General features: G+C 49.6%; 1 protein-coding gene, 1 non-coding gene and 1 pseudogene across 9 annotated transcripts; 1 reads left to right on the forward strand and 2 right to left on the reverse strand.

Moving 5' to 3' along the window:
• Positions 1-907: 907 nt before the first annotated feature.
• LOC114227955 (U6 spliceosomal RNA) lies at positions 908-1005 on the reverse strand (annotated as a pseudogene).
• A 2696-nt stretch (positions 1006-3701) lies between these two features.
• EEF1AKMT2 (EEF1A lysine methyltransferase 2) lies at positions 3702-26295 on the forward strand. 8 transcript variants are annotated; one of them, XR_008558793.1, is made up of 7 exons: positions 3702-3838; positions 5248-5313; positions 5835-5949; positions 8680-8787; positions 12022-12238; positions 16491-16674; positions 26014-26079. XR_008558793.1 is itself a non-coding variant. In XM_054729154.1 (6 exons), the coding sequence occupies exons 1-6, from the start codon at positions 3705-3707 to the stop codon at positions 26268-26270; spliced, it is 897 nt and encodes a 298-aa protein (XP_054585129.1). In that variant the 5' UTR covers positions 3702-3704; the 3' UTR covers positions 26271-26295. The 8 variants fall into 8 exon arrangements, 6 of the variants coding, with proteins under 6 accessions (XP_054585129.1, XP_027987906.2, XP_054585130.1 ...); XR_008558794.1 differs by lacking the exon at positions 26014-26079 and adding an exon at positions 24282-24372; XM_054729154.1 differs by lacking the exon at positions 16491-16674 and having other exon boundaries at positions 26014-26295.
• On the reverse strand, positions 10081-10183 carry LOC114227956 (U6 spliceosomal RNA). Its single transcript, XR_003614044.2, has one exon. It is a non-coding gene; the product is annotated as a U6 spliceosomal RNA (small nuclear RNA).
• Positions 26296-27178: the final 883 nt, after the last annotated feature.

Raw genomic sequence — 27178 nt, forward strand, 5'->3', positions numbered from 1 at the left:
CCAGGAGGAGACCGGGAGGAGCTGTGTGGGGGGAGGGGGAGGGAAGGACAAGAATGATGGTAGGATGGCCAGGGACCAAGGGGGTAGAGAGCAGAGGGAAAAGAGGGTTGGAGGGATACGGGGCGTGGGGAAGGCCTTGCAAGACAGTTCGGTTTTCGTCCTGGCTGGTTTGGCTCAGTGGATAGAGCGTCGGCCTGCAGACTCAAGGGTCCCAGGTTCGATTCCGGTCAAGGGCACATGCCCAGGTTGCGGGCCCAATTCCCAGTGGGGAGCGTGCAGGAGGCAGCTGATCCATGGTTCTCTCTCATCATGGATGTTTCTATCTCTCGCTCCCTCTCCCTTCCTCCCTGAAATTAATAAATATATATATATATATATATATATATATAGATAGATATATATATATAGAACAGTTCGGTTTTGAACAGGTTGAGCTGAACGTAACAAGGGGCATCTAGGCAACTGCACTAGAAGTCTGTAGCTGAGGGCAGGGGATGGGAGTTACCAATAGGATAGCTAACAGTTACTGAACACCGATTGTTGTCAGGCTCTGTTCTAAGCTCTTTACATTGTATAGACTTATTTAATCTTGCCAACAATCCTCTAGAGGAGGATTAAAAATTTTTTTTTAAACATGTTTTTATTGATTTTTTTTTTTTTTTAGGGACAGGAAGGGATAGAGAGATAGAAACATTGATGAGAGCGGCTGCCTCCTGCACGCCCCCTATTGGGGATCGAACCTGCAACCCCGGCATGTGCCCTGACCAGGAATCAGACCAGTAACCTCTTGGTTCAAGGGTCCATGCTCAACCTCTGAGCCACACTGGCCGGGCTGAAGGAGACCCATTTTAAACTACATTTTATGGCTGAAGAAACTGAGGTAGCATTTATTTAATTTTTCCAGTTTAAAAATATGGAACGCTTCACGTGGGTCACCCTTGCGCAGGGGCCATGCTAATCTCTGTATCGTTCCAATTTTAGTACATGTGCTGCCGAAGCAAGCACTGAGGTAGCATTTATAGAGCATTTATACATCAGGCATGTAGGACTTTACAGAAATTATTTCCTTTAATCTCTATAGCTGCCCTATGCCCTGGGCAACATTATTACCCTTGTTATAGGATGGGCAAACTGAGGCCTGTGAAGTTAAGAAACTCGCCCATAGTCACACAGGACAAGGCGAAGGCTCAAATCCTGGCAGTCCAACTGGAGCTGGGCGCCGAGCTCCCCTTTTTAAAAGGTTCACTTAAGAGCAGGTGGTGCTGGGGGGGAAAGGAGAGGCTTTTTTTTTTTTTTTTTTTAAATATTCCATTGACTTTTTACAGAGAGGAATAGAGAGTTAGAAACATGAATGAGAAAGAAACATCAATCAGCTACCTCTTGCACACCTCTTATTGGGGATGTGCCCGAAACCAAGGTACATGCCCTTGACTGGAATCGAACCTGGGGCCCTTCAGTCCGAAGGCTGACGCTCTATCCACTGAGCCACACCGGTTAGGGCAAGGAGAGGCTTTGAAAGGGGATGTGCTAAGCTTTGTTGACCCCTATAGGATCAATCAAGAGAGGTAAAGCCTGGCCAGCTGGTGTGGCTCAGTGGTTGAGCGTCGATCTATGAACCAGGAGGTCACGGTTCGATTCCTGGTCAGGGCACATGCCGGGGTAGTGGGCTTGATTCCCAATAGGGCGTGCAGGAGGCAGCCAATCCGTGATCCTCTTTCATCATTGATCTCTCTCTCTCTCCCTCTCCCTTCCTCTCTGAAGCCAATAAAAAATTTTTGGAAAAAAAAAAAAAAAAAGAGAGGTAAAGCCTGGAACTTGGCCCTTGGGTTGTCAGTGAGGAAGCCGTTGAGAATTGTTGGGAGCCCAGTGTCAGAGCTGCTGTGAGCGAGCAGGGCACCATGCTGCAGGACTCTGCGGAGGGAGAGAGGGACAGGCGACCCAGGGTACTCTCAGAGCCTCCCTCCTCCCCATGGAACAGGCCCCGGTGGGAGGCGCTGTGTTCCTCGGCACGTTCCAGCTCCTCCCTGGTGATGGGCAGCCCGGCTGGGACTAAGCTTCTCCACCTCCCACCATGAATCCCGTTGCCCTGGGTGATCAGAGGCGGTGTCCTCCCGGCCTTCAGGACTAAACAGCCGGAGTACTCCTGGAGCCAGAAGAGGGACTCTGTATAAACAGGGTTTTTCCAGGGCTGCATACCAACAAGTGTTTATAGCATTCATCACACACAGCAATCACAACTTCAGTGCTGGGGAGACATCAGATTGCAGACGGCCTTATCTTTCATGGCTCTTTCTTAATTATAACCTAGAACTTTCTAAGACCCACTCAGTCACATTGAAGCCTGCGCCCTCCGGCATCTAGGGTCTAGAGAAGATGAAAACAGCCGTTGGCCCGGGCAGCACTCATTGGCCACGGCATCTGGTGGTTTTATTCCTCTGTAATGAGGCCACTTTCCTCTTTGGAGGGTTCTTTAATCCCCGCACACATGGCCTCCCTTCCCTTCCCCCCGGATTCTATCCCCGGTGGCTGCCCGAAGCTCTGGCAACGCCTTGTGGAGGAGAAGATGCCCTTTCGGTCCTAACTGGGGTTTCTGGGAGCTGGAGAGGCTACTGTTGAGGTTGTTTACCTCGAAGGCCTCGGTCTGCAGCGTCCACAGGAACGTGGCCGAGGACACATTCCTCTCGGTGGGAAGCAGCCTTGCCAGGAGATCCTGGCCTGGGACGTGGACCTGCCAGCATTTCATCGCTGCCTCAGACCCTCCCCCCCCCTGCTGCCCCCAGGCCTTTGGAGGGTAAGCCCTCTCCGAATTACACTGCACAACTAGACCCAGAGGCTGAGGAATTTCAAGTTCACTGGCTGGGAGCAATCTCGTAGAACGGTCACCATCCATTTAGGGCGAGGTATAGACGAGGAAACGGAGGCACACGGAGGTGAGGAGTCTTGGATGTGCCCAGGTGCCCGGGGAGGGGCAGCGCTGAGACAGCCAGGCGGGCATCTTGTCTCTCACTTAGCGCTCTTTCCTCCACATCACTCTGATCCCCTTGATGGGCGTATTTGGGGGTGGAGTCCTAGGGCATTCGTTACTTTGGGCCTAAATTCCCATGTCCTCCTATTGACTTCCCATTAGAAGAGGCCAGCATGTTATTTTTAAGGCAGAATCCCAGCCACAAATGAAAGTAGCCGGAAGCCAAATGAAGATTCCCAGATTTGCCCAGCCCGGGTGGCTCAGTGGTTGAGGGAGGACCTGTGAACCAGGAGCTCATGGTTCGACTCCCCGCAGGGCACAGGCCCAGGTTGTGGGCTCCATCCCCAGTGTGGGGCATACAGGAGGCAGCCGACCTAGTCTCTCTCTCCCTCTCTCCTCCCTTCTTCTCTAAAAGCGATAAAAATATATTTTAAAAAAAGTTCCCAGATCTGCCCACCACGTGACTGGTGCATTTGGGTTTTCAGCGTGGCTTACCCACCGCCGAACCTTACAAATCTAGTGGCTTCGGCGAGCACCTCGAAGAAGGGGGGGTGCATGTCACATCGGGTGCAGGGGCGGGGAGGGAGGCGGGGTCCAGCCCTGCCCCGGCCTGGCCTCGGGACACAGACTTGGGAGGAAGGCGGGGCCGGGACATCACGCGGCGGGGAGCAGTAGAGAGGGCGGCCTCCCGCTGCCTAGAGGCGCCCTCCGCGCGTCCGCTCTGCCCCGCGTCGTCTCTATGGCGGCCCCACAGCCGTCCGGGGCGCGGAGAGGGATGAGCGCGGGCGGAGGCGCGGGGCCGGCGGCGCGGTCCCGGGAGGGCAGTCCCGGAGCGGGCGGCTTCGCCCCGTCGGCGCTGGGGACCCGAGAGCAGTGAGTGTGGCGCCCCTGGAGTGGGGGGGACGCAGGGACGGCGCCCGGGGGTCTCGGAAGATGGGGGAGACCTGGGGGCGTGGCGGGCGGGAGCCTGCGGGGCCACCGGGGGCGGGGGAGGGGCGGCGGAGGCGTCGGAGGCGCGGAACCGCCGGCGGCCTCCTTGGGGGCGATGGAGAGACTTGACAGGGGTGACCTGTGATGGGCTCGTGAGTTGCGGTCCGGGCGCCGACGGTCTTGGGGAGGCCTGGTGGGTCTGGACCCTGAGGGCGGGCCGGGGGCGGGGGCCGGGCCGGGGAGGTGGGCTGGGCCGCGGGGAGGGAGAGGCCGCGCGGACGGGGCGGGACGTGAGCTCCAAGCGGGGAGCGGAGGTGGCCCGCGGGGTGGTCCTGGGAGAGGAGAAGGGACCCGACCTACCACAGAGGGCCGGTGAGGATCTGAGTGAATGGGTGAGGGGTGGGTGGTGCGGGGAAGGGGAGGAGAGGGAGCTCGGGGGGGAGAGGGGTGCTGGGGGTGAAGTAGGGGAGCGAGAACTGGACTTAAAAGGAATGAGAGTAAATCTTCACACATCCTGCAACCTGAGCTTGTCTTTGGAGAGTTCCATTGTCTTGGTAGAAAAATCCCTGTTTCCCCACATTGTAAACGGGAAGTTTGGACTTGTGTTTGGGACTAAGGGATCCTCGAACAAATACTTGTATTTTTTTAAAGCTAAAACAGCTTTTTTTGTGTGTGTCACATATTGTTGTTCTAAGCGCTTTACTAAAATGTGTAAGCGTATGATGCTCGTCTGTCTTTCTTTTTTTTCCCCAATATATTTTATTGATTTTTTACAGAGAGGAAGGGACAGGGATAGAGAGCTAAAAACATCAATGAGAGAGAAACATCGATCAGCTGCCTCCTGCACACCCCCCACCGGGGATGTGCCCACAACCAAGGTACATGCCCTTGACCGGAATCGAACCTGGGACCTTTCAGTCCGCAGGCCAACGCTCTATCCACTGAGCCAAACCGGTTTCGGCTGTCTTTCATTTTTTTAAACACTGAGATGTTAAGAGATTTGAGTTATGTGAACTCATTGATAACACGAATGTATTTTAATTTTTAAAAATAAGTATTAGTTTCTTTTTAAAAAATATATTTTTATTGATTTCAGAGAAGAAGGGAGAGGGAAAGAGAGAGATAGAAACGCTGATGAGAGAGAATCATGGATCGGCTGCCTCCTGCACGCCCCCTACTGGGGATCGAACCTGTAACTCCGGGCACGTGCCCTGACCTGGAATGGGATGGTGAGGTCCATGCTCAACCACTGAGCCACACAGGTCGGGCATAAATCTCTGTATCCTATTAGAAATATACATTTAATTCAGTTTAACTTAAGAATCTTGCTTTGCATTTGATTATTTCTATAGTTGGGATGCTGTGTATGAGCGAGAACTGCACACTTTCCAAGAATATGGAGACACAGGAGAAATCTGGTGAGTTACAAAAAATAGTGGAATCCGGAAGATGGTGTGTGTGTGTGTGTGTGTGTGTGTGTGTGTGTCTTTATGTTTTAAGTTGTATCCCAAAGAAGATGGGCTGAAAATCTTAGCAACCTTGAACCAATTCTGGCTTTAGTTGTTGGATTTAAAGAACCTCTGTCTTTTAATAACCCGGATTTAAATTTGATGATAGTATTAGGAAATTACTCTCTTCCTATAATTATCCTTTTTAAATAAGCAATAAAATTTTGAGCCATCAATACACAACAATTGTTAATGCTGATGTAGAGAAACATTAATAAGTAATATACCGACCTTATGTATTCTGTTCTATTCTTCGGTGTATCTTTTCCTAAATAATAGTAAAGATGAAGCTTAAGCAGTCACAGTTAATACCTTTTACTTTCCAAAATGGCTCAATGGAGTATATGGCTGATCTGCTTCAATGGAATGTCGTCGTAACTTGGCCGTATATCCCTCTGTCGTTTGATTAACCAATTCTCCGTTTCTGATAGGTTTGGGGAGCAGAGTATGAATCGACTCATAAAGTGGATGCAGAAACACAAGATTCCATTGGATGCTTCGGTGCTTGATATTGGAACCGGAAATGGTGCTCTCCTGGTTGAACTTGTTGGTACTTTTAGTATTCATGTGTTACAGCCCAGTTTTAAAGTGAAATTTAGAAAACTTGCAATCGAGGACACTAACCATTTAAATTAAAGTAGTAAAGCAAGCATACACCTACTTTGAGAAGTCACAGGGTACAAAAGGGAGGCCGCATGGACGGGGAGAAGGAACTAAATGAAAAGCTAAGGGATCCGAGTCCTAGTCCTGGCCCTTCTGCCACAGCCTTGACTTTGACCAGAACACTTGATTTCTCTGGGCGTCAGTTCTTCCCTACAGACTGTGACGTGGTGATTTCCACTGGTTTCTTGTAGCTCAGATCGCCAGAAGTCTCTGTGTGTAGCAGGAAGGTGACTTTTTGTGCTCCCAGTGGGACATACATACCTTATCTTGGGTGAGCGCGTGGCTTGAACAGAGCCCTTTGTCCGTGGAACTGGGTTTTGGTTCAGGTCCTGCTCTGGCTGTACCATCCCTGTTGTGGCCTCTGATGCGTCCATGCTGTGCCACCTGCCGTGGAGGAAGGAAAAGACTTAAGGCTTCATCCGGGAGGGTTGTCCCGTGTTCGTTCGTGAGGATGTATGTATGACAGTGCAATGTATTGCATGCCTACCATGTGCCAAGCCTTGTGCTAGGCAGTGGCAACAGGAAAATTTAGATCTTGTGCTTGAGTTGTTCACAATATCCTCGAGGCTGGACTGGCATATAGGTAAACAGTGGTGGCCCAGCTTGGTGTGTGTGATAATGGATATCCCGGGTATGGCAAGGCACTGACACATTTGGGGAGAGGGACAGGAGAGGGTCTGGGAGGAGTCAGTGTCCGAGTTGGGTAGAGATTGCAGGAGCAGGAGGACTTATATCTTTGCAGCATCGAGTCTCCGAGTTCATGAACATGAGGCATTCCTCCCTTTATTTAATTCTTTGTTTTCTGGCGGTAATATTTTGTAGTTTTCTCTGTAGAGATCCTACATATCTTCTCTTAGATTGATTCCTAGATTTTTTTGTTTTGTTGTAATTGTTATGTTTTTTAAATTTCATTTTCTAATAGTTTACCATAGTACTAGTTATATGTGTAAAAATTTACTGTAGTGTATGTTATGTGTAAATAATAATTTTATTCTATCCCAACCTCAATATCTTATTTATTAAAATGCTGTGTACAATATTGAATAGAAATTGTGAAGGCAGCTAGCCTTGTAACATTGCCTATTATAAAAGAAAAGCTTTAATATTTCACCATTAAACATGTTGGCTGTAGGTTTTTATGTTTTTTTTTAATCAGACTGAGGACGTTCCTTTATATTCCTAATTAAGAGTGTCTAATCATGAATGGGCATTGAATTTGATTAGTTGCCTTCTTTGATAAGATGATTTTTCTTTTTGATTCTATTAATGTTGAGTTGATTGATTTTTTTGGAGGGGTCCTCAGTTTTTTTAATTGACATTTTTATTGAAATGATTTCAGTGATTGTTCAATGTTCAAAGCAACTTCTGTCCCTGAAGGAAACCAAGCTGAATGGTGGCGTGTTCTCTCTCAGGCCTTACTGGGTTGGGTTTGGTAGTATTCTGCTTAGGATTTTATAGCTTCATGAGCATTTGCAGTAATGTTCCTTCCTTGCAGTTTCCATGTAAGCTTTGTGTGTGAAGGTGATGCTGCCTCATCAGATGAGAGAGGAAGTGTTTCCTTTTCATTCTTTGAGAAGCTTTGTTTCTTCCCTAAGCCTTTGGACGAATTCCTGGCGAGAGCCTCTGGGCGTGATGTTTTTGTAGGGTTTGAGTCAGTTTTGTGTTTTTCAAGACATCCATTTATCTAAATTAAAAATTTACCAGCATAAATTTGTTCATAATTTTTTTTAAACTTAAAAAATTAACATATTGCAAAATTGACTCTTTTTAAATTACAGTTTTATGAATTTTAACATGTAGAAATTCATGTAATCACCACAGGACACAGAGTAGTTCCTCCCAGAAACCTCTCTTCTGCCACACCCTCCCCCAGGTAGCCACTTGTCAGTGTCTTGTAGCTAGCACGTAGTTAGGTCATGTTTTTTAATCCATTCTTACAATCTCTACCATTTATTTATTTAATACATTTTTATTGATTTCAGAGAAGAAGCCGGGGGGGGGGGGGGGAGAGAAACATCAGTGATGAGAATCATTGATCAGCTGCCTTCTGCAGGCCCCACACCGGGGGATCGAGCCCACAACCTGGGCATGTGTCCTGACCGGGAATTGAATCGTGATCTCCTGGTTCACAGGTCGATGCTCAACCACTGAGCCACGCTGGCTGGGCTAAAGGGACTTTTAAATCAAGGACTTATTTCATATGCATTTGATGTATTCATATGACTTAATTGTGTTAAGTAAAATTTATGCTCGATTTATGTGTGAACCAGAGCTTGTCAACATCAGAAGTTAACACTATACTTTTCTGCTTGAGGGCAGAAATATACATACAAGTATTCTCATTGGCTTTGAGAAAATGAATTTCCTTTTGAAAAAGAAATAAAATATAAAAGCAAAGGAATTGTCACTTTCTATAGATTTAAATTTCCAGTTTCTGTTTGATTCTACATAAAATTTAAGCATTATATATAGATTATTGGATGGTATACATTACTTGATCTATTCAAAGTGAATAAAACAGTCCCAGTCCTAAAGGAATATTATAATTCATAGGCAAAACCGGATATTAAAACATTTTAAAACTAAAGTATAAAATTACTTCTCTGTCTCTAGGCAAAGCTCGGTTTCTCTAATATTACTGGCATTGATTACTCGCCTTCTGCAATACAGCTTTCCGGAAGTATTATAGAGAAAGAAGGGTTATCTAACATTACGTTGAAGGTAAGTATTACTTACATAACTCTTAAGTTATTTTTATTTCTAATAAAAGTTATAAAATGTAAATGTTTCTAATGTATATCAGTCAGACACTCCAAAATGAAATGATGTTAAGAACTGTATTAAACTTCTTAGTCTCGTCAGCTAGGGGAAGTCATTTTCTTCCTCTTGGGCAAGTGTGCGCATCCCTTCCCCCCCCCCCCCCCCCCCCCCGGGTCTGCAGACACAGATAATACCTGAGTTTGAGTTAACCAGATCAGAAAGTTGGAAATGTATAAAGTGGGATAATGCCACCAAAGAATACTTCGTTTATTTCTGTGATCTCTGAGGAGATGATGTGTCTCGCATTTATATTTCTAGCTTAAGCATCTTCTCTGAGCTCTAGAATTTTATAAAGGCTGCGTATTTTACAGTTCCATCTGGATAGCTAATAATCTCTCAATTAGTCCAAAATGATACTTAAACCTGCACCCCCCCAAGTCCCTTCCCATTTCTAAAGATGCCACCATTTATTTACCAGATGCACTAACCCAAAACCCAGAGTCTCCCTGGATTCCTCTCTTTCCTTTAAGTTCTATATCCAATTCTGTTTTTGTTTTGTTTTTTTTCCCTAAAAGAACTCCGTCAAATGCAAGGACTGGTTCTTTCTTTCTTTTTTTTTTTTTTTTTCTTAATATATTTTTATTGATTTCAGAGAGGAAGAGAAAGGGGGAGAGAGCTAGAAACATCAATGATGAGAGAGAATCATTGATTGGCTGCCTTCTGCATGCCCCCTACTGGGGATCGAGCCTGCATCCTGAGCATGTGCCCTTGACCAGAATCGAACCCGGGACTCTTCAGTTCGTAGGCCGACGCTCTATCCACTGAGCCACACCAGCTAGGCTTTACCTTCAAATCCAATCAGGAACGTAATCATTCCTCGATGGTTCCACTGCTCCCTCCCAGATCCCAGCCACCATCATTTCTTGCCCAGGCAACTAGAGTAGCCTCTTATTTGGCCTCTGCCACAGGGCAGCCAGCGTGGTGGTTTTTTTTTTTTTTTTTTTTTTAAATATATTTTATTGATTTTTTTACAGAGAGAAAGGGAGAGGGATAGAGAGGTAGAAACATCGATGAGAGAGAATCATCGACCAGCTGCCTCCTGCACACCCCCTACCAGGGATGTGCCCGCAGCCAACGCACATGCCCTTGACCGGAATCGAACCTGGGACCTTTCAGTCCGCAGGCTGACGCTCTATCCACTGAGCCAAACCGGTTTCGGCAGCGTGGTGTTTTTTAAAATTTATTTATTTATTTATGAATATGGAACACTTCACGAATTTGCATGTCATCCTTGCTCAGGGGCCATGCTAATCTCTGTATTGTTCCAATTTCAGCATATGTGCTGCTGAAGCAGCACCAGCGTGGTGGTTTAAAGTGCAAATCAGGCCCTGACCATTTGGCTCAGCGGATAAGAGTGTCGGCCTGTGGACTGAAGGGTCCCGGGTTCGATTCCGGTCAGGGGCATATGTGCCTTGGTTGCGGGCACATCCCCAGTGGAAGGGCGTGCAGGAGGCAGCTGATGGATATTTCTCTCTCATCGGTGTTTCTGGTTCTCTGTCCCTCTCCCTTCTTCTCTGTGAAAATCAATAAAATATATTAAAAAATAAATAACTAAAGTGCAAATCAGGCCTGACTGGCGTGGCTCAGTGGTTGAGCATTGACCTAGGAACCAGGCGATCAGGGTTCGATTCCCGGTCAGGGCACATGCCTGGGTTGCAGGCTCGATCCGCAGTGTGGGGTGTGCAAGAGGCAGCCGATCAATGATTCTCTCTCATTGATGTCTCTATCCCTCTCTCCCTCTCCCTGCCTCTCTGAGATCAATAAAAAATAAAAATATAAAATGCAAATCAGCGCTGGGACTCCTGTTCATCAGCCCCCAGGTGCTTCCCTGTAGCGCTCAGGCTGGAGCTGTACTCACCACCACCCCCCCCCCCAGGCTCCGGAGCCCCGTTTCTCACCTCTTTCCCTCCTTATCCCAGTGCTGACACGGCTCTGCTTCTGAAACAGGTCAGGCCCGTCCTCCAGTCGCCATCCCCGATGCTCTCTGCCCACGGTCGTTTTGCCCCGGATGTGAGCTTGTTGGCTCCTCCCCGCTGAGTCTCGGCTCGAAGGTGGCCTCCAGAGTGAGGCCTTCCTGACCCCGTTCAAAGCGTTTCTCTTCCCACTCAGTCACTGTCTCCCCGTTAGAGAACAGACCATCTGTTCTTATCAGGCAACTCCTCTCTGGTTTGCGGTTATAGTCTCAGGGCCTGAAAAACGCCTGCATTTGATGGATGTCTATGAAACATTTGTTGAATAAATGTGTACTTTCATACAGGCATTTAGGATAGAAAACTTTCCAAACTTAGCTCTCAGGAGCGGTAGCCATTATTGCTTCAGGTACAATGACTACTTGGGTGTGAGGGGAGGAAAGCCAGGGTCCAGTGTATTCACACATGAGGGCTCATTTTCAAGTCAAACAGGAAGGGCGCTCTGGATAATACTTTATTTATGACTGGTTAGCTTCTAGGAATAATCACCAGCCAATCGTGTGGTTACCTTTTCAAAGTAGCTTTTCAGAATTAAGTTTATTGGCAGATTACTTTGAATGTTTTATGAAATTGGGCAGCTCACTGTTCCAAGTGCTTACACTGCCATCGGTTATTGAAAACGAAGGCGATGCCGGTGTCGGGTTCTAAAGTGAATGGTGTTTGTAAAGTTACCGATTGCGGTGGAAACAGCCATTGAACTTCGTAAGCGTCATGCTGGTCATCACGTCCCTTCCTTGCTTTGTTAGCTGCTGAGTCAAAGCCAAAGAACTTGCCTTTACCTTTGACTTCAGGTCATACAACTTGTCATCTTCGCTGAAAATCATCTTATTTCCTTGCCTGTTTGAGCTCCCGGTAATGGCTGTCATTTTTAGGAATCCTCAGACGCTCCACTTTTCAACAGGAGTCGCTGTGGCTCTGTTGCGTGCTGGCGTATTGGGCACCACACCTGGCTCTGCAGATGTGGGATGTCCAGGAACACTGTCTCTCACTAATCTTAGCTTTAATGATCTTGGAATGGAGCACATAAAAGTGAACCATAAAGTTGGAAATACGTTTATCACATGTAAAATGCCGTCAGAACGAATGGGTGCTTTTAGGGATCACCTTGAACCCCGGTGGGGACGGTGTGGCAGTGGTTCTCACCTCGGCCCTGGTTCCCCTCCAGGTGGAAGACTTCCTGAATCCCCGCACAGAGCTGTCTGGCTTTCACGTCTGCATTGACAAAGGGACCTTTGATGCCATCAGCCTGAACCCCGACCACGCAGCCGAGAAGAGGAAGCAGTATGTGAGCTCGCTCTCCAGGGTGCTGGGAGTGAAAGGCTTCTTTCTGATAACCTCCTGTAACTGGACCACGGAGGAGCTGCTGAACGAGTTCCGGGAAGGTAATTGGCTGTGCTGTTCGAATGTGTGTTTCCTCAGGTTTAAGGCCCTGAACCCGCTTTTCCCTGTGCTGCAGAGTTCACTCTCCCACTCGTGGGAATTGCCTGCTTTTCTTCCGTTAATAACCTTGGTACTCCTTTTCACTGTACATGCAGAGAGCAAAGAGGTAATACTGGTTGGGATCCAGAGTCCTGTCTGAAAATTTCCAAGAAATCCTGGCAGCGAAGCACTAAAATTCATGAGCCTGTGAACACTGAGTTCTTTCTGTAAGCTGCATCATCTGTGACTTGGAAGCGGACGGAGAAAGCTCATGGCCTGTGCTCCTGCCTCGCCCTGGCTGCCAGCGCCGTGCGGACGGCAGCAGTGTTTCCGAGGCCTTACGTGCGTTTTCAGTTCATACACGTGTCTTTCCAGTGCCAGTTAGGGTCCAGGCCTTTCTTCCTGTGTCAGTGTGTGGAACCGTGTTTCCATCGCACAGAAACGACACACAGGGACTTGGTGGTAGAAATGCGGAAATCTCTGCCTTCTCCAAGATGGTTGGTGCCGAGACAGGCGCCGCCTTTGCCCCGTGGACAAAGTACAGTAGGTGCCAGTCTTCGAAGTGGGGTTTTGTGAGAATTGAGGGGATCACCTGTTCACCAGTGGTTTTCGCTCTTCGGCATGTTCCTCGCGTGTTCTCGGCGACACCTCGCCTGCCGGTTCATTGCTGTCGAGCACGGCCTTTCCGGGAAAGTTCCCTGAGAACTCCCCTCTGGCCATTTGCTTGTTTTTCCCTTAGAATGCTCTCGGCTTAGGAGTAAGGTTTTTAAAGGAACGGAGGGATTTCAGGATGGAGCATAAGCGATGGCACCACACTTGTGGTTAGGTTTGGGCCTCAGTTCAGAGCTCATGGAGGTGAGCTGCTGGGCGGTGTGTGCACCGGGCTTCGAGGTGGTTTTCTGGGCTGAGGGACACTGAACACCTCCTGTGCGCGCAGGGCTTAGGGGTTCATTCCGTGCAGCCTGCAGTGTGCGGCTTGACCTGTGAGCCGGGGCTTCATTGCTGTTGCCCCTGGGAAGCAGGAAGCCATGTGATGTGCGGGCTTTTATTTCATGTCATTAACTTGATTACCTTCCACGGGAAGCGCGGTTCCCTTCGAACTGCCCAGGCCACGCCCGTAGGCCTTCCTCTGCCTGAAGCCGGCAGCGCTGGGTGCTAGGCGGCGCTGTGCGGGTGGGCCTCCGGCTTGGGGTGCAGGCAGGGCCTCCGGCTCGGGGTGCAGGCAGGGCCTCCGGCTCGGGGTGCAGGCAGGGCCTCCGGCTCGGGGTGCAGGCGCTGCAGCCCTGGCCCCCGCAGGCAGGCCTGTGTGTGAGGAGGAGCAGGCCTGCCGTGCAGAGTGCTGCTGGCTCTGTGCTGAGAACTCCCGGCCACATCCCTAACTCAGGGTCCGTTTTAGAGCAAAACATGGAATTTCAGTAAGTGAAATGGGCCCTAGCTGGTGTGGCTGAGTGGATAGAGCGTCACCCTCTAGACTAAAGGGTTCCGGGTTCAATTCCAGTCAAGGGCACATGCCCAGGTGTGGGCTCCATCCCCAGTGGGGGGCGTGCAGGAGGCAGCTGATCCATGATTCTCTCTCATCATCGATGTTTCTCTCTCTCTCCCTCTCCCTTCCTCTCTGGAATCAATGTAAAAGAAAAAACATATATATATTCAGTAAGTGCAGTGTTGCCACAGGAAATGTGAGAGAAATAGTGACGTCCGACTGAAGACAGGTGCCAGAGCCTCTTCTGAGCCGGTCTGGAGGTGGATGGCAGCCGCCGGCACCCCCTCCCCCCCCCCTCCCCACCGCGCAGGCCTCGCCACGGCCTCAGGACCTGCGCCCGGTCCCCTTGCTCAGGGGAGGGCTTGCTCCCCCAGCCTTTACAGTTCTTTCCTTATTTGAAACATAAATGTTCATAAAACTACTGAAACGAATCGTGCATTTCTCCTTTTTAGCCTAGTTATGTAAGCATTAGTGTTGTCATTTGATCTGATGAGGGTTCCTTGAAACATTTGCCAGACACTAGATGTTCTAATTTAATGTCCAAGGAACTTGTCTTTCTTACAACTACTGAATGAACAAGAAACCAAAAACCTATAAAACTACAAAAGTAATCCAGATTCATTATGGAAAAAAAAGGAATAATATTAACCCCAACATGTAAGAATATAGATAAAATAATTAAAGTCATTCATCTATCTCTGGAAATAGAGATATTTTAATATTTTGGTGTATTGTCCACTGAAACTTGATGACGTCAGTCCTGTGGGCCAGGCCGGGGAGTGAAAAGATTTTCCTGGAAAGGTCACAACGTCTGTTTTCTTGTGAAAATTTTTGTTATGAAATATTTTAAGCATAAGTAAAATTTCAGAAACAAATACAGGTGTGTCCCCATCCATCTACCTCAGTGGCTCCATTTTCCAGTGTTAAAAAATATCAGGTTTTTGCCCTGACCGGTTTGGCTCAGTGGATAGAGCGTCGGCCTGCGGACTGAAAGGTCCCGGGTTCGATTCCAGTCAAGGGCATGTACCTTAGTGGCGGGCACATCCCCAGTTGGGGGTGTGCAGGAGGCAGCTGATCGATGTTTCTCTCTCATCGATGTTTCTAACTCTCTATCCCTCTCTCTTCCTCTCTGTAAAAAATAAAAAAAAAATCAATAAAATATATTAAAAATATATATCAGGTTTTTACATTGTTTGTCCTTCTATGGAAAAGTTTTCTATGCTCAGTTTTTGAACATTTTAACATTTAGTTATTTCTTAAGATTTGCTGAAGTTTGATTAAGAATATGAATTAGAATGTAAATGAAACAAAGTGTAAAAGAGCAGTTGATACAATAACATGTATCCCTTTAACATTTTTTCTGCTTATTTGAGTTCAAGCTCAAGTCATGGAAACTTAGAAAATGAAGATACCCCCAAAAGAAAAAGTAATTCCTGAACCAATTGCCCATCACCGAGGGAACAGGGTTAATGGGAGTGACCTTCCTGCCTTATTTGTCTTTTTTTTTTTTAAATATATTTTATTGATTTTTTACAGAGAGGAAATGAGAGGGACAGAGAGCTAGAAACATCGATGATAGAGAAACATCGACCAGCTGCCTCTTGCACACCCCCCACCGGGGATGTGCCTGCAACCAAGGTACATGCCCTTGACCGGAATCGAACCTGGGAACCCTCAGTCCGCAGGCCGACGCTCTATCCACTGAGCCAAACCGGTTTCGGCTGTCTTATTTTTTAAAAGGAATACAACGACGTAGTAAAACGTTACATTTTTATTTTATTTTATAGCTTAGGAAACGGCCACGTCCTCTAATTGTGATCTTTACACAGTCACTGTGAGTTGGAGAGGAGTGTTGGTGTCTGAACCCCTGGCACAGAACCCGGGGATCCTGGGTAAGGTCATGTGACCAGCATCTCTTGCACTAAGTGGTGAAGGTGGGATTGAACCCAGGAGTTTTGACTACAAGTTACTTATTTATTTTTTCCCACCACACTATGCTACTTTGAGAGTTACTAGTTCCTTGTCTTGATCTTTGGTTACAAACTTTTTTGGTGGTAAAATACAGGGGTGGGCAAAAGTAGGTTAATAATAATAAGTAATACAATAATTAATAAACATGCAAGAATAAATTCTTGTGTTTTGCATACTCACAACTGTAAACCCACTTTGGCTCACCCCTTATATATAACATAAGATTTGTCACTTAACCATTTTTAAGGGCACAGCTCAGGGCATTAAGTGCCCCGACGCTGTTGTGCAACCATCACCACGTCATCTCCAGACTTTTCCATCTTACACATTCTTTTACTCCATGTTCCTGACGTTTCTGGACTGAGTTTTGGTATGTGTGATGGGGATCAATTGCATTAGTGCATATAAAGCACAAAACTATGCCTGATACCTGCAAGAACCCAGCCCGTGGTGGCTGCTCCTGCGGGCAGGTGGCCCAGGCTCAGGAGATGCGCAGGGGAGGGGCCGGCACCCAGGAGGCGGAGGAGTGGGTGCGTGACAAGAAGCCTCTTCTGCGGTGGGTTTCAGTCTTGTCTGTTTCTTGTTCAAAGTGTTCCGGGCGAAGACACATTGCTAACACGCAGAACTGGGACGTCACAGAATGCCGTCACGTTCCGAGTGTGCGATCACAGTTTTATAGAGGGTTTGAAGTCCACTGTTCATACGGGCTGCTGCTAACTGCAATTCAGTCCTAATAAGAGCGTTTGGATTTTGTCCGACAGGATTTGAACTGTTCGAAGTGTTGCCAACACCCAAGTTCAGCTTTGGAGGCCGGTCTGGAAACAGTGTGGCTGCATTGGTTTTCCAAAAAACGTGAGGTTTTCCGCTGGACAGACGCAGAGCGCTTTTAGAGAAGCCCCACATCAAAGGAAACGCGGCAGAAATGCAGGTGCAGCTGACTGCTCAGTGAGTACACAGGATGCACATGGCGCGGACACAGGTCCTGGGCGTGCAGGCGGCGGCCTGAGGCCAGCCAGGGGTAATTCCAAATGCTCTTTGTATTTGAAATGTAAATATTTTTCTTCTTGATTAAAAACACTTTCCTGTACCTGCTGAGCAGTTGACAACTTGAAAGCAGTAAATGGATTTACAGAAAGCCTGCATTCCTGACGTTTGTGCCTTGGGAACGTTGAAGATAGCTCTGTGTTAAGATTTCCGAATGGTTCCAGGGCCAGAATAATGAGCAAAACAACTTTATCAGTGTTCTATTAGAGCAGGAAACAATGAGCCTACTATTTTGGGTAGAATGGTGGTTATTTAAAACAATGATTTAATATCTCAGAAAACCTCTAGCTTCATGTTTATAGTTACACAAGTCAGGTGACTGTATCAGTGGACCAGAAATATAATTGAGGCTGCATTTTGTGGCTGGTGGTACTCTCCGCTGTGAGGGACGATAGGAAGCAGGTGAACAGATACATAGAAAGACGACTGAGGTACAGGTACCGGCCTGCACCGTGCCCTGTTACGTATCTATCTTTCTCGTGGCCTCTTGTCTCACTGAGTCTTCCCAGTGTGTCCCGGCAGGCGTTCCTGCTTCCCGCATCAGCGCTCGTGCAGGACGGAGTGGGGCTGTTCTCTGGCGCTGACGCTGAGGCCCACTCTCCCCCGCACGCTCTGCCCAGCTCGGTGGGGAAGCAGGACGCGCCTTAGAAAGCGCTGTCCGCGAGGTTGGGCGGTCATTTGGGGAGCTCTGCTCCGAGCCGGTGTCCATCTGTGCACTGGGCTCCCCTGCTCGCCTTAAAGGACTGGCCCAGTCCGGACCTGGCGGCCTCAGTCCCTGTGAGGCCGAGGACGTTACTCTGCCACACGTGTGAGCCCTGAGGGAGATGGACGAGGGGGTTCTAGTTGGGGGCTAATTAGTAAGAGAAACAGTTTATTAAGATGGTTGAAAGGATAAGGTATATTAATACGTAATGCTGCTTTGTATTTGGGCTAATATTTTAATAACGGAGTCACAGTATGAGCTTTTAGAAAAGTGAAATGTTCGATGAGTTTTCATTCTGAGGCCTGTTGGGTCGCAGAACGAGGAGAACTGCGCTTGGCAGTCGTTAGCTCCAGGGATGAGTAAGTCTGCGTTACACCTTCTTTCATTGTGCCCAGTGCGGGCAGGGACGGCGGTGTGATTACGATCAACACTAATCAACCATTAAATTGCTGCCTGCCTTGCACAAGATAACAAGATATTTACATAAATAAACATAAATAACATTTTTTGAAAAGCTTTAATTTTAAACATTTAAAAAGTGAGACATTAAAATATGTTTCTAAACTTAAAATAGTGTTGATTTTACAGACGAGACATGGGATCTTACACCAGAAGCAGGTAGTTTTTAATTTATCGAGGAGATCTGTCTTTGTTGTCTCTTCACATGACAGTTCCTTGGTTTCTATATGATAATAGTATGTAAGTGCTTTCTTGGGATTTTGAGCTGTTAAGTATGTGCTGTTTTAAAGCTCCAGCCTAACAAAGTGGGCTTTCCGTGTGGCCAGCTGGGGCCACATACGAGCTCGGAGTGGCCTTTGTTGGGAAGCTCCTCGGGTCTGTCCTGGGGTGAGCTGATGTGTGTGGAGATGAGGATTTGGGGACGTGGAGCTGTTGGCACGGTTACGAAAGGGGAGCTGTAATCTCTCATCAGGTGAATCCTGCTGGAAGCGCCCCTCAGAGCTTGAAATCAGAACAAACGGAAAGTCCAAAAATGCTAACAATCAATTAGTATTTTCCAATAATGCCAGCTTTACCAGCCAGGCCAGGAAATGCCACCGAGTTACCGAACGAGGCGTAAACCTTTGCCGGGAAACGTGGTGTGTGCAGTCAGTCACGTGCCGTGTGGGCGCTGGGAGACCCGGCAGCGGGTTCCGCAGGAGGGCTGTTTTCTGGAGGAGGAGTTGGAATCGTAATTTCATTTCATCAAAAGGCTCTTATTTTGGGGAAACTTGTTTGAAATGCAAACGAGACTTCTCCGTGCGGCCCTTACAGATGGTTATGATGCTGTTACTACTGCCCACAGGCCCCCCGGAGGGCTCCGAGGCCGGAATGGGTGGTTGTGCCAATTAACCAACAGAAGTTTTCAGAAGGTTGTGTTAAGCCAGGTGCAGGTTAGCGTTGCTTTGGGGACTGGCATTTATGCGTGAGAGTGAAGCTGCCACTGCCTGGCAGCTCGACCGAAACCCTTTCAATAAGCCCCGGCTGTTGGTGAATGAGTCCCCGTTGTGGCAGGACGCGGCCTCTCCTTCCTCTGTCACGTGCACGCAGCTTTCCTTGGGGGGGAGGGGGGGGGGGGGGAGAGGTGCACATACATGAACACTTAGTCTTTGTGTGGATAGTGTGTCTTAATCCCCTGATTCTTCATTTTCAAATTTCTATGAAACTGTCATGCAGAGGATACCAGAAACCTTAATTTTTCAGGAACTCGTATCAGTAATTAACCTTTATTTGGCTTTGGAATAATTTTTCTTAAATCGATGGGTAAAGAAACAGCATATCCCTGCTTATGTTAATAGACTTTGAGTTATGTTCTCCTAAATCGTGTTGTTTTATGTATTGACTAGAGGCCCAGTGCATGATTGAATCATGCACGTGTAGGGTCCCCTACATGCTTTCGCTTTTCGCGGTGGAGCTGGCGGAGGCTTCTGAAAGGCCTGGTGCCGGAGCAGACAGGCACCCAGCTCCCCCACTTGTGATGGTCCGCGGCTGCTGTGGGGGGCTGCCGCGGACACCTGCCTACCCTGCTGTTGAGAGGCGCAGCTGGGTGTCCTTGGCAGGCCCCCTCAGCAGCCGCGGATCTGACCATTGAGAGGCACAGGGGGCGGGAGTCCCGCCCCCTGTGCCTCTCAACAGCAGGGTAGCCCCCCTCAGTGGCAGGGGATCCGTGCCTCTCAATGGCCGGATAGGCCACCCCGAGTCCCGCCCCCCAGCCTCCCGCTGCCCAATCGTGGGCGTAGTGGAGTGATGGTAATTTACATGTTACTCTATTATTAGATAGGATTATTAGATAGGATGTGTGCCTGTGTGTGTCTGGTAGGCTACAACGGAAAAAAACAAAGTTTGTGACAAGTCCATTGCTTTCCGGGCAGCATGTGCTGGGGAGACCCCGGGCCGGAGCTCCTGTGTGTGGCCTGGGAGCCAGTGTGTGCCCGAGACAGCCCCCCGCCTCCCGAGCAGAGGGGCCTGTGTGCGCAGGCTCATCGCTGCATGGGGGGTAGGTGGGGGTGGGGTGTTGGCCCCAGCACTTTCCCGGAGGGCGGGCGTTCCCTGAGCTTGACTGTGGGGCCAGCCTGATTGGTTGGAGGACAAGTGCACGGTGGTGGTGATGGTGGGGAAATGGGGGAGCCCTTGTCATGTCTCGGTTGGGCAGGAAACAGTTGTCCTGAGGAGAAGGGGGGAGCACATGAGCATGTTTTATTAACAGTTAATTCAAGAAAATGGATGCTAATTTATTCTTCATACACACCCTGCAACTTGTTAGAAAAGTACAAGAATAGTGTGAAATTCTTTGGTCAATTGATGGCTTCCTATGTTAGGGGCATAGAAATGAAACTCAACGAATTCCCAGGCCCCAGGCTCCCTCCAAGCTGAATACCCCGCTCCACACTGGGCCTGAGAGGCGAGGTCCGAGCCTAATGAGTGGCTGCGTGCGACCTGAGCGGGATCCCTGGGGTGTTGTGGAAAGATCATTCCTTTCCAGCTCACATGTCAGCATGGGCTCCATAACCAGGAACCAAGGGAGCCGAGTCGGTCCGCACCGAGTTGGAAGTCTTGACCACAGAGCGGGACTGACCACTCCGCAGGCCGCTCGGCTGAACCGCGACTGCCGCTGTGTGGCCTGCGCCGTCGGCCCAGGGAAACCGAGTGAGAACGATGGGACTAGACCCGGCGTGAATGTCTCAGGGCCGCTTCCTGGGGACTCACCCGGCGGCAGAGCGGGCCCGGGCCCTGGTCCTGCCGAGGCCATTGTCAGACGGACAGACGGACAGACATCCAGGAGAGCGACTGTATCTTAAAGTGCTTGCAAATCGCCGGCCTCGTTGATTAGAGGAAGACTAGGAAACGGAACCTGCTCTCGCTCGCACACGGCCCATCTGAAGAAAGGCCGTTTTCCATGTCAGCGTTGAGCGTGCGCTGTGAGGCCTGGTCAGGAAGGAGTCTGTGGGAAGTGACCTATGGCGCGTGCTGAAGAGCTTTTTAAGAAAAGCCCATCGAATGCATTTGTTTCTCCAAATACCTAAGAATTTCCCCTAAAAATACCCAGCAGTTAGCATATCCTGGGTCCCAGCCGAGGAGCTTGGGAAGAAATCTGAGAAGCCTGCTGGGTAAGGAGACCTCGAGCCGTGCTTGTGGCTCTTCGAGAACACACCGAGGGAGCGGCCGGCCGTTGTCATCAGTGAGGATGATGTCATCAGTGACGACAGCAGAAGAGGACGCTGTGGGGTGGCTGTCCCTGCGCCCGCCTGCCTCCCGCTCCCGAGGGGGGGCTGGTCGGGAGGAAAGGCTAAAGCAGAAGAGGGGGTGCTGCCAGTTCGGGTTTTCCTCCGACTCCTCCTCCGCCGTGGAGATGGCAGCCCTTTGTTCCCGTCTGATTCAGTGCGTCCTGGCTAAGAAGGCGCGGGCCGAGGCCCGTTAAGATGGTTTTCGCCTGGGACGGGGCGGGGCGGGAGGGGCGGGAAGCAGTCCGCCCGGCCCCTAACCCTCCTGCCGCCCTGCCGCTGGCCTTGGCGCGGAGACACGCGGGCGCACTGAAGCCGCAGTAATCGCGTTCTTTCCCGGTCCCACCAAGAAGCCTCGCTGAACGGGAAGTCGTACGTGGCCTTTAACTTCGTAAACAGACTGGCCGCCTGCAGAGCTGCGTGCAGGCCTCGGAAGCAAGGCCTGGGGTGGGGAGGGAGAAGTCCACGTTGGCTCAGTTACAAATAGAACCTCGGTCCATTGTGGCCCGGCGAGGTGCTGTACACGGGGTTGTGAATGAACGGTGTGTGTTGAGTTTTGAGGAGCAGTCGCAAGCAGGGCACACCCGGCAGGCTTGATTCCCCCTGGACACCCCGTGGTTCTGTGAAGAGGGCCAATTGGGTCAAATCGTTGATAATATAGTTTGTTCAAGAGAGGACAATTCCAGAGGGCTTTGGAGTTGCAAGTGCCAGTGTGTTGTTTTTTTTTTAAATCCTCACCCAAGGATATGTTTTTATTGATTTCAGAGAGAGAGGAAGGGAGAGAGAGAAGCATTGATCCGCTGCCTCCCACATGCATCCCCACCAGGGATGGAACCCACAGCCTGGGTCTGTGCCCTGACTGGGAATTGAACCTGAAACCTTTCGGTGGACAGGACGATGCTCCAACCAACTGAGCCACTCGGTGGAGGTTGTTGTGGTTATTATTTTAATTAAAAAATAATGAACCGGATTAAACTCGGGGGAGAGTTCCATATTGTGGGCCTCACTGTGGACGAAGCCTGCCTTCCCCAAAGGCTTGTCCCCGCGGGAGCTGCGGCTCCTGGGGACCCCCGCGTGATAAAGGCCGTAAATGGCCGAAAGCAAGGGAGGTCCTTTTGTGAAGACCAGGTGATTAATGATTTAATTTCCAACAAAACAATATCAGATTATTTTCTGAAGTTGAAATTTATTTTGGTTCTTTTTATTTATTTATTTTATTATTATTATTTTGTTGTTGTTAATCCTCACCCGAAGATATTTTTCCATTGATTTTTTATTTTTATTTTTAGGGAGAGTGGAAGAGAGAGGGAAAGACAGAGAGAAACATTGACGTGAGAGAAACACATCGATTGGTTGCCTCCTGCAGGGGCCCCACCAGGGCTGGGGAGGAGCCTGTAATTCATGCCCTTGACCGGAATCCAGCCTGCCACCCTCAGCCTGTGGCCGACGCTCCAGCCTCTGAGCCACACCAGCTAGGGAGATTTTTTTATTTTTTTTTTTATACTAAAATTTGGAGGAAAAGTGGTTGGAACCCAGGCAAGTCACTTCCTTTTTGTGGGTTTCAGTTTTTTCCCTAAAACGGTGTGCTAGTCAGTGATATTTAACCGTCTCTAGCCCTCAGGTTGGGCTGCCACAGACTGGGTGGCTTAAACAATAGGAATATATTTTTTAGGTCTAGAGACTGAGAATTCCAAGATCAAGTTCCCAGCGGAGTAGGCTTCGTCCTGCAGCCTCGTCTCTGGGCCTGCAGGCAGTGCCATCTCCCTGGTGGCCCCTGATCTGTGATGCTGGGGGTGCGAGTGGGTGCGCTCCCGGCACCTGCTCCTGGGGCTCCTCCTGAGCCCTCGTTGGCGCGGGCGCTGAAGCACCTTCTGTTGGTTAAGAAGTGAGGACCAGCCCGGCCGGTGTGGCTCGGGGGATAGAGCGTCGGCCTGCGGATGGGCCCGGGTTCGATCCCGGTCAGGGCATGTGCCTCGGTTGCAGGCCCCTCCCTGGCCGGGCCCTGGTTGGGGTGCATGCAGGAGACAACCAATCGATGTTTCTCTCACATCATGTCTCTCTCTGTCTTCCCCTCTCTCTTCCACTCTCCCTAAAAGCCGATGGGAAAACATCCTCGGGTGAGGATTGAAAACACAAAACAAGTGAGGACCAGTGGTCCCGGTGCCCGGCTGTCACCAAGTGCGCGTCCCCGTGTGTCGGCAGGCTCCCGGTCCCCGGTGAGAGCGGTGCCCGCCACGTGGCGGTGATAGTAACGCACGCGGTCTGGGGGGAAATGTTCACGTGGGCGCCCTCGAATTGAAAGAAATGCCAAGGCCGAGGCCCCCTTCCTCCCCCGGTCTGGATGCCAAGTCGTCGTTTCCAGCGCCATCAAACACGGAGCCGCATGCAGGTCCCATGGCGGCGCCGGTCCGATGGCGGCGGGGGGGTTGGGTCTGGTCTGTTCCCGGCACCGGGGGGGGGGGGGGGGGGGGGCAGTGGGCGTTCAGGCCCACCTCGCGTCTAGTTTGACGTCCTGGGTGAGCCGTGTTTCCGTGCTTTGCTCCGGTGTGAGTGACAGCGCGTGCGCAGTGGCACCTGGAAGTGTGATGTGGGTACGACTTTGAGAGTTTGTCTGATTGGACCTTGGCTCATACTGGAGCTCACAGGATGGTAGGGAAGGTCCGGCGAAGCAGCTGTTCACGCCAGTCTAGGACATTCGGATCTGCTCATGGAGCCGTTTCGTTGTTGGTAACGGAACTGCCTCTCACCTCCTGGAGTGCTCCACGTGGCTGCAGAGGTGCGGCCGGACCAGGGTCCCTTTGCCTAGCTAACCTCAAAGAGCTTGCGGCGCTGAACCCTATTCAAAAGCTCTGTAGAGATGAGGCCAGGCCCCGGCTGGTTCGGCTCAGTGGATAGAGCGTCGGCCTGCAGACGGAAGGGTCCCGGGTTCGGTTCCAGTCCGGGGCACATGCCCAGGTTGCGGGCTCGATCCCTAGGTGTGTAGGAGGCAGCCAGTCAGTGATTCTCTCTCCTCATTGATGTTTCTCTCTCTCCCTCTCCCTCTCCCTTCCTCTCTGAAATCAATAAAAACGTTTAAAAAAAAATAGAGCTGAGGTCAGACGATAAGGTGCGCCCTGAGGACAGAACACAAGCAGAGCATCGCCACGTGGAGGCAGGGAGGCCACCAGTCAGTGCCGTGTGACCTGCTGTGACCTGGCTTTGTGGTCCTTTCTGGTGCTGCTGTTCCTGTGACGGTGAAGACCAGCCGGGAGAGGGGACGTGAAATGGCAGGGCCTTCTCCCTTACAGTCATTCCTCTGTGGGAGGTCAGCTGCAGGACATGCACTCCCCGAGAGGCAAGGCCGGGCCCTCACACACGCAGTGGGTCTGGTGAACCGGACGCCTTGGCTTGTGGTCCCCACGGAGAGGACACACAGGAGAGGAGCGCTCCCAGGCGGGGGAATTGCGGGGCAGATGTTCTTTCTATTCAGGCTGCTCCCAGGCAGGGCCTGCCCCGTGGAGCCAGAGACTCCTTTTTCCTTCTTGGGATTTCACATCCAAACGATTCAGCCTTCACCTGGGGAATTGAAACTGTGACATCATCAGCCGCATCTAGTTTAACAGTTTCTTCGCTGCCTAAGGAGAATGAAGTTCACGGTTTCATGTTTATGGGGCTGGGCAGGCTAGCAGTAGCTTAGAGCGTCTCACTAGGGATGAGGTAAAAATAGATTTTGCTGGAGGCAGTGACTTATATGGCAGATAGTTGACAGTAGAGAAAAATAAAGTTTGGGCTTGTGTCTCAAATACTAAATGTGAATTCTACTAAAGGATATATATATTTTTAAAGATGTTTTTATGGATTTTTAGAAAGGAAGAGAGAGAGAGAAACAGCAATGTCAGAACAAAACATGGACCGGCTGCCTCCTGCATGCTCCCCACCGGGGATCGAGCCCGCACCCCGGCATGTGCCCTGACTGGGAATGGAACTGGCAACCTTTCCGTGCATGGGATAATGCCCAACCAACTGAGCCACACGGGCCAGGGCGGGAGAGTATTTTAAAAAAACAATTGGCCCAGCCGGCTTGGCTCAGTGGTTGAGCATCGACCTATGAACCATGAGGTCACAGTTCGATTCCTGGTCGGGGTACGTGCCCGGGTTGCGAGCTCAATGCCCGTGCGATGATTCTTTCTCATCACTGATGTCTCTCTCTCTCTCCTCCTCCTCCCCTTTCCTTTCCGAAATAAATAAAAATATTTTAAAAAATTGTGATTGTTTTCATTTGAAGATAACAGTCTGGGTGTGCTGTTGAAATATTTCCAGGTTAAATTCAGTGTATAGCAATGTTTTTAGTTACGATTTTGGTGGAGTGACCGTGTTGTGTGATACTAGTTAGTCTACATCAGCTAAGACCCTGAGCAGATGAGGGAAAGACCAGTAACTAATTATGCCTCTGAATCTCGGCATTAAAACAGTAAAATAGCCTTAGCTGGCTGTGCTCAGTGGGGAGAGCCTGAGCCTGTGGACTGAAAGGTCCCGGGTTGGATTCCGGTCAGGGCACATCCCCGGGTTGTGGGCTCGATCCCCAGTGGGGGGCGGGGTGCAGGAGGCAGCCAATCAATGATTCTCTCTAATCATGGATGTTTCTCTCTCTCTCCCTCTCCCTGCCTCTCTGAAGTCAATAAAAATATATTTTTTAAAAAAAGTAAAATAGTTTGGTAAGTTTTACATATACCTGCAGCTTTGAACGTAGTGAAAAGCCTTCATTATGTCTATTTGTGCTGCTTTGTCATGCCTGAACTTCCCGGTGTCTGTGTGTGCGTGGCGTGTGTTGTCTTGCAGCACCTGACCCGGTAGCTGCTGTTCACTGTGCACAGAACACGGCCGTGCTGCCCAGGGGAATCGGCGTGAGGTGCTCTGCTCTCCGCGGCTCCCGCCCCCGCCTCGTCCTCCGGGAGCTGCAAGCGCGACGTTCGCTGTGCTTTCAGCCCCTGCCAACTTGGAGACCAGGGTTTGTGCTGGGGACGCGGGCTCACACCCCACTGTGGCACACCAGGCCGGCCCAGCGGGCACCTCCCGCCTCAGTGGCGCTAGACTGAGGATAAATAAAAATAAATAAAAATATTTATTTATTATATATAAATATAATAAATAAATATTATATAATATAATAATATAATAATAAATATTATATTATTATATTATATTATAACTTCACCCGATCAGTGGGATCAGTTACAATGGAAACACTACAGGTGATCAAGCTGCTCTCCACCCCCTCAAGCTGCTCTCCACCCCCATTCTGGTCAGAGGAGTTAGATGGTATCATTAAGCTTAATGCTGTGGGTTTTCGTTAAATTCAATGAAAATAAATGTGTTTTATTTGGTTTTTGAATCAAAAAGTAACTTTGTCTTCAAGAACGGAAGTGCCTTTTATGAAATGTGTGTGTCTAGATATGGGATGCATGTTTATATACACGCAGGCACACGCAGGCATCTGAGGCCGCAGCCAGGGCCATCCCTCCTCCTCACCAGCCGGAAGGTGTCCGAGCACAAGGGAAAGGCGGAAAGGAAAGCGCGAGGCTCGGCGTGCCACGCAGGCCATGTCGGCTGGCGGTGAGCTGTACCTGGAGCGTGGATGTGGGAACAATTACAGAACTTTCTGTTTTGTTTTGTTTTTTGTTAATCCTCACCCGAGGATATTTTCCATTGATTTTTAGAGAGAGTGGGAGAGAGAGGGAAAGACTGAGAGAAACGTCGATGTGAGAGAAACACATCAATTGGTTGCCTCCTGCACACGCCGACCTGGGCCTGGGCTGGGGAGGATCCTGCAACCGAGGTACGTGCCCTTGACCAGAACTGAATCCGGGACCCTGTGGTCCGCAGGCCGATGCTCTGTCCACTGAGCCAAACCGGCCAGGGCAGAACTTATTTTTTTGAATGAGATCCACATGAGAAAATTGCCGCCATAGTAAGTACAGGTTTTTGATTTCCATCTGTAATCAGA

This window comes from Eptesicus fuscus, chromosome 17, assembly GCF_027574615.1.
Source record: "Eptesicus fuscus isolate TK198812 chromosome 17, DD_ASM_mEF_20220401, whole genome shotgun sequence".
NCBI classification, from domain to species: Eukaryota; Metazoa; Chordata; class Mammalia; order Chiroptera; family Vespertilionidae; genus Eptesicus; species Eptesicus fuscus.